This window comes from Sinocyclocheilus anshuiensis, unplaced genomic scaffold (genome assembly GCF_001515605.1).
Source record: "Sinocyclocheilus anshuiensis isolate Anshui unplaced genomic scaffold, SAMN03320099.WGS_v1.1 scaffold535, whole genome shotgun sequence".
In the NCBI taxonomy this organism is placed as follows: domain Eukaryota; kingdom Metazoa; phylum Chordata; class Actinopteri; order Cypriniformes; family Cyprinidae; genus Sinocyclocheilus; species Sinocyclocheilus anshuiensis.
The window spans coordinates 753631-760888 of NW_015551063.1; the positions used below are offsets into that span (position 1 = coordinate 753631).

The following is a 7258-nucleotide window of genomic DNA, read 5'->3' on the forward strand; positions in this document are numbered from 1 at the left end:
ATCACAAACATGACACTTGTAAATTAAATAATTTTATATATATACTGATTTATTCATTAATGTGTAATGTTTTTTTTTTTTAAACAATTCATAAGCCCTAAAAGATTTTCAGAATTTTTACAACTCTTTTGCTTTAGACCAGGGGTGCCCAAACTCGGTCCTGGAGGGCTGGTGTCCTGCAGAGTTTAGCTCCAACTTGTTATTTATAGTTATTTTCAAAGCTTCAATGTACTGTCAAAAAACCTTCCTTATTGTTTATTTAATTTTAACATAAGTTCTTGTTAAAAACTAACCAAAATACAAATATTTTGCTTATAATTTCTGCACAGAAGAGACTTGGTATTGTTTCCAAACAAAAGGAAATATATCGGTATTGGTATCATCCAAAATGAGTTGGGAAAAATATCGGCATATCGGATATCGGCAAAGATCCAATATCGTGCATCCCTAATTAACATCCTATTCAGAAGTGGTCCCGGTGTGATGTCAAAGAACATATAAAAAAAAAACTCCCTCAAATCTGAGCATCATTACAGAAGTATGTCTGTCTGTCTCTGGCTTGTTTTATAGAGGAAATATTGGCCTGTATTGCCAATGGCCTTGCAGAAGCAGACTTTTGACTACATGCATAAAAGTGAAAACATTTAGGCTATTCTTGCCAAGAGCCCCACCCATTTAAACTGGAAATATATATGAGGTTAAATTTAACAACAGTCCAAAAATTTAATTGCTATTTTATTTTTAAATAAACACACAATTAAAAATTATGAGCGTTTAATAATATACTTGTTTCTACTCCAATTGGTTTTAAACATTTAAACGGTGGCTGTCATAACTTGTTTCCATCATGGATTTATTCTAACATACATTAAGACAAAAATAAACTGAATATGTAATATGACTATATTTAGCAAAATTCTCTCTAGAGTTAAATTACATTGCATTATGTTGTTTACAAACTGTTTTAACGTCTTTCTGCTGGTTTTTTCACGGCATATTAAAGTGTCTAAACCACATTTATTGTTTGAATTCTGAGAGTTTGACAGAAGGATTTGAAAGGTGAGGCTTTGTTTTACATCAAAAGTAACAAAAGGCAAAGCTCATTGCAACTAGTGGATGGATGGCAGGCATGCTACAAATGATGCTTAGTGAAGTGTTCATATATCAGCAGAAAACAGCACTGACTAAAACATCGATCTTGAGATTTAAGAATCAATGTTGGTTCATCAAAATGAGAATCGATTTAATTCAAGAAATCAATATTGTTAACCCAGGCCTAGAAATTACTCTAGTAAAATGACCAACAACAGTTCACTCTTTGTACATTTCATTTGGGGGCGTTTAGCAAATCGAATGACTAGTTTTTCTTCAGAAGCTCTCATTGTAGCTACTTTGGAAACACAACTTTGTTTTGCGGCAGACCAAAATAAGACCATCTGATTAGACAACATTGAGAAAGCTCCTGACTTTTTTTTTTTTTTTTTTTAAGCAAAGTCACACTAACAACCTGTGTAGTTAAAAACATTGTCATCATGACAGCCTGAATTTCTAACACTGTTTGCCTGTTGTAATCTTTAAATCCTTTTGGCCCGGTATCTCCCTCTAATCTCTCCAGAATGTTTATCTAGCTGATGTGGTGAAGTATCTGAGCAAGTTGAAACAATAGATGGCTTAAGCTCAAGGTCTTGTTTTATTTTCCTCTTTCAGATGTGCAGCCAGTGGAGTATGAGGAGCCCAGTCACTGGTGCTCTATTGTGTACTATGAGCTGAATAATCGTGTGGGAGAGGCTTACCACGCTTCCTCCACCAGTGTGCTGGTTGATGGATTCACTGACCCATCCAACAACAAGAACCGCTTCTGCCTGGGCCTGCTCTCGAACGTCAATCGCAACTCCACTATTGAAAACACTCGCCGCCACATTGGCAAAGGTATGCATGCAGTTATTATCCACAAAGATCTTGTACATTGTAACGGTGCTTTATTTCACTCAGCCCTGGAAACCCAGTGGGAGGTGACTTTAACCTTCAGCAAAACAGCGTTGTTATCAGTAACTAAAACTATTAAAAACATTTTTGTTGAATGAAATAAAGCTAAATATTAGGTGAAAAACTTCATAAAACATTAGAAATGTTGCCTTGTCAGCTAACTGAAGCTGACTAATTGAAATAATTAAAACAAAAAAATATAGAAATATAAAAAATGACCAAAGCACATAAAATTACAAAAAAGTTTGTGAAGTTTAAGTGAAACCTAAAAATATAAAAATAAAAGCTAATTTGGAATATGAATAAAAACTGTAATAGTATAATAATACTAAAATAACACCGTACCAAAGGTTTGTCAGCATGACATATAATGACAGCCTTTCACACCAAATAAGATAACAATAAAGATAACTATATGGCATTCTCACCATCTAATGGTTTATTATAAGTATGTGCTGTAGTTTTGTTTTAAATGCTCGAGATCTTTAAATTCGGGTAGATCTGATTGGCAGTGTTTTTAGCGTTCAGCTGGATAAAAATTGTTTTGAAAGTGATTTGAATGAAATTGTTACTCTTGTTATAGCTGTGGTGTGGACTTCCCTATTCTCATAAAATTAGATTGATTATTACTTTTTATAATTATCATCATAGTTACTGTCCTTGGTGTGCATGGCCCTTTAAAAGCAATACTTTTTTTTCATACATAACAATGAAGACAATTGTGTTAATATTACAGTGATAACAATGAATCATCTCCACACCTAAAAAGTTAAATAAAAGTTCTCAAAGCAAACGTGTTCAATTACAATGGTTGCACTATATTATGATTCACTATTGAAATAAAACACAGGAAGACCTACAAGATGTCTTTTTCTAATCTTCCACAGAATGTGCAGCTGTTTATTGAGCCAGATATTCATTATTTTGCGTTTTACTCTATAGAATATTTCAGAAGTCCATTTATGATGATCTCTTCTCCCTCAGGTGTCCACCTGTATTACGTTGGAGGAGAAGTGTATGCAGAGTGTCTGAGTGACACCAGCATTTTCGTCCAGAGTCGAAACTGCAACTTCCATCATGGCTTCCACCCCACAACTGTCTGCAAAATCCCCAGCGGCTGCAGCCTCAAGATCTTCAACAACCAAGAATTCGCTCAGCTGCTCGCTCAGTCTGTCAACCACGGATTCGAGGCCGTCTACGAGCTCACCAAGATGTGCACCATCCGCATGAGCTTTGTAAAGGTATGAGTATCACCACCACTGAGAAGTTTTCAGATGGTTATTCACCTTTAACAGTTCAGGGAGTAAAAACTTAGTAGAAGATCTATCCTTGTGTAACTTTATACCTTAACTTTATACCTTTTTCTTTTTTTTTTTTTTTAGGGCTGGGGTGCAGAGTATCACAGACAAGATGTGACGAGCACACCTTGCTGGATAGAAGTGCATCTTCACGGTCCCCTCCAATGGCTGGATAAAGTCCTAACACAAATGGGTTCTCCTCTGAACCCCATCTCGTCCGTCTCATAATGATGGGCCCTGCTGGGCTGGGAGGATCTTTTCTGAGCTTTTTTTTTTTTTTTTGGTGGTTTTACTTCACTTTTGAAAGAAAAGGAGATATTAAGGGCTGAACTGTTTACACTACCTGCAGAAGGGTGACCGGATCCTGCGGCAGTCAGAACGAGAAGAATGAACTGGGGCTACAAGCACATCTAGCTGAGGAAAATTCTAGGCAGTGACACAAAATGGACTAACTACTGCTTTAGCAATTGCCTTCCTGTTTGTTTGTTTGTTTTTTTGCAATTGTTTTAAAATGATGCTTGTATGACTGATTTTCTCTAACTGTAGGTAATCTAGTAGATGAAATTGACATGCTTTCATGTATCTCTACTTCACTTTACACCAGTTGAAAATGGCAATTTCCTAGTTCTATGAGAATCTTTTTAATTGCTATGTTGTCTAATCCCTGTTATTCACAAGGCATATTTTCCTTTATATGTTTACTGTTAGACTCAAATCTCATTACAAATGTTTCCTTTTTATAGCATCTGTTGCCTTAAGGCAAATCAAAGTTACTGCTTTTAAATAAAGTTCTTTTATCTGATAAATTTGTGCTCGTTTGATATGTTTTTGTGATTACAAATGAAAGCTGTTGCTCTCTTGGAGTACATGTGAGCATTATGGACTGAGACTTGTAATTTTTAAATCCACAGCGGTTGGCTAGCACAATATGTCCTTGCAAGTGTCTGTGTTCTCCAGCACAGAAAACACAGAAGTGCGTAGATTTCATTAGTGTTGCATGATCGTACTTGTTTTATACAAACAGATTTCTGCAAGTGGAATCAGTGCTCATGGAGACTAAACTGGACCATGATGTCTGTTATTTGCCTCCCTCTACTGGACAAGACATGGCATATTTTTAGTACTAGTACCAGTTCCTGTCAAAAAAAAACCTTACCTGTGAATAGTTTTGTACATTTTTACACCAAGGTGGTAGAAAATGTTGCTGTTCACATCAAAACGATATGCTTTCTAGGATATAAAACAGGAGTGTAGACCACATTAAAGTCATTCTTTTAGGATGGAATAGAATAGAATAGAATCTGCCTGCTGTGTATCTGTGTTTGTTCACAATCATAGAGCAATCAGACCAAAATGCTTTCTAAATACAGAAGTTTAAACGTTTAGACATCACCAGTGTGAATTTGAGGAGTGTTACAGTTTATCCACAACAACTAAGCATTAAAAACGCAATAACGCCCGGATGGACTGGGTCGTTTTATTAATGTATTTACTTTTCAATCAAAAAAATAAAACACAAAATGAAAAAAAAATCAATTATATTGATTGAGCAAGCAATAGCACTCGGACAGTGTGTCTACAATGATTATTTCTTGAAGTTATCTATCTATATTGTGATATTGATATTTTAATCAATTATATTGATTGAGCAAGCAATAGCACTCGGACAGTGTGTCTACAATTATTATTTCTTGAAGTTATCTATCTATATTGTGATATTGATATTTTTTGTACGTTTTGTGGCTTCGTTTATTTTGGAGTTGTCCTTATTCGGGTTGTTTTTGGACAGACTTTTATTCATTTATTAAAGATTACATCATGCCCAGCTTTCAACTGTATTTTGAGAATCTTTATTCGTTTTTTCCACTTATGTCTTGCGATTAATCGCATCCAAATTCAAAGTTTTTGCTAATGTGTGTATATTTATTATGTATATATAGATACACAAACACACATGTACATATTATACAAATATTTACATATATATATATATATACACACAAAACGCATTTTTCTTAAATATATACCTGCATGTGTGTGTATTTATATATACATAATAAATATAGGCCTACACAGTACACATATATTATATAAACAAAAACTTTTATTTTGGAAGCGATTAATCGCGATTAATAATTTGACAGCTCTAGATAAATTACTGTAAATTTGAGCCTTTTTTAAAGGCAAAAATTCAACGATACCAACAAAAAAAAAAGTTATGTTGTTTAAAAAAATAAGAAAGATGTAAAATGTTAATTTTGTAATAAATTAATACTTCATTTTATTTTTACCCACTTATTTTTTGTTTGTTTATCGTAATGTCCCTGGCTGTGCGTATTAAAAGCCAATTTAAAAAATGGTTCTCTGAAACTAAAGAACCTGTCTAGCTGGATTGATTAATAATTTGACAGCTCTAGATAAATTCATGTAAATTTGAGCCTTTTTTAAAGGCAAAAATTCAACGATACCAAAAAAAAAAAAGTTAAGTTTAAAAAATAAGAAAGATGTAAAATGTTAATTTTGTAATAAATTAATACTTCATTTTATTTTTACCCACTTATTTTTTTGTTTGTTTATCGTAATGTCCCTGGCTGTGCGTATTAAAAGCCAATTTAAAAAATGGTTCTCTGAAACTAAAGAACCTGTCTAGCTGGATTGATGAAAGTGTCGTAAGCTTTTATTTTGAAACCGAAACTCTACTCGGTTCAGTCATCTCGAAGCTGCTGCGCTGTCTTCACTCACTGACCGCTCACCGGAAGTGAGGTGGCCTTTCTCGAGAGCAAGCCAAAAACAAACACGTAACCGTCAAGCGGCCGCGTCTACAAGAGATTGGAGGCGACACGATTGCTTCAGATGGACGGATAGACACAAGACGCGGTTATTAGATGCACAACTCAACATAGGCCACCTCTCTAAAGCAGAAACAGCGGATTCCTGCGGCTGAAGGTGAGACACTGCGGGTCAGGACTGCTTTAGCTAATGTTAGTCGGCCAGACTTGATGCATATCAGCATATGGTCGGGTTATTAAAACATGCTAGTTAGTGTTTATTATCTCCAAGTTATCGTAGATTAATTATTGTCTTTCGTAGCCTTCATATAACTGTTCAGCTAATTGGTGCAGCTTTCAAACAGAGTCTGTAGCCAAGCATTTAATATACAAACATAATACTATGTAATTTAAATAAAGCTTAGTTTAACTCATTTGTGCTCTTAGAATATGTATTATAGGTCTTGGTGCTTAATGCATATACATACTGTAATTTGGGCCCTTACTTTCACTTTAGTGTACTGGAAAGGTCTTTTTTCCAGACTAGCATTCCTTTTTTCTGCATCTGAATGGTGTTGTAATACTGATTACAGTATAATCAGTATTTGCCCTCATCTCAGTCCATTCTGATTTATTTGTTCTCTCTCCTCTGTAGTGCAAGATGGTGCGAGCCGCTCTTGCCACAGGCACCAGTTTGGTGCTGACTGGCGCAGTGGTTGCTCATGCCTACTTCATCAAGCACCAGTTCTACCCCACTGTGGTGTACCTCACTAAAAGCAGTCCTAGCATGGCAGTAAGTTGTTGTCGGTGTCAGATTCTTATGGAAAGGCACTGTAAACTCTGTGATTTGACTACTATTTCTTTGGCAGGTTTTATACATTCAGGCTTTCGTTTTGGTTTTCCTTTTGGGGAAATTAATGCGGAAGGTCTTTTTCGGGCAACTGAGAGCTGCTGAAATGGAGGTTCGTGTCTAAATTTGCAAAGTGTGCAAAAGAACGTTTTTCTTTTTGTCATTCTTATTTGTACATTGTTTGTGTTTTCAGCACCTGATTGAACGCTCCTGGTACGCGGTGACTGAGACCTGTTTAGCCTTTACAGTCTTCAGGGATGATTTCTCTCCTCGCTTTGTGGCCCTTTTCACTTTGCTGCTTTTCCTCAAGTGTTTCCACTGGCTGGCTGAAGACAGAGTGGACTTTGTGAGTGAAC

The 7258-nt window shown here is 35.5% G+C and overlaps 2 protein-coding genes across 3 annotated transcripts in view; both read left to right on the forward strand.

Annotated features, from left to right (window-relative positions):
- LOC107662000 (mothers against decapentaplegic homolog 5) overlaps positions 1-4086 on the forward strand; it is a 33983-nt gene extending 29897 nt beyond the window's left edge. For both annotated transcript variants that reach the window (XM_016451840.1, XM_016451839.1), the window contains 3 exons: positions 1708-1929; positions 2971-3227; positions 3369-4086. In XM_016451840.1, the coding sequence (XP_016307326.1) occupies positions 1708-1929; positions 2971-3227; positions 3369-3512 (623 nt within the window). In that variant the 3' untranslated portion in view covers positions 3513-4086. The remainder of the gene's footprint in view (positions 1-1707; positions 1930-2970; positions 3228-3368) is intronic.
- Positions 4087-6007: 1921 nt separating this feature from the next.
- The window catches only part of LOC107662029 (E3 ubiquitin-protein ligase synoviolin-like), a 7394-nt gene continuing 6143 nt past the window's right edge, over positions 6008-7258 (forward strand). The window contains exons 1-4 of the mRNA XM_016451885.1: positions 6008-6230; positions 6708-6845; positions 6922-7014; positions 7096-7248. Of these exons, the coding sequence (XP_016307371.1) occupies positions 6714-6845; positions 6922-7014; positions 7096-7248 (378 nt within the window). The 5' untranslated portion in view covers positions 6008-6230; positions 6708-6713. The remainder of the gene's footprint in view (positions 6231-6707; positions 6846-6921; positions 7015-7095; positions 7249-7258) is intronic.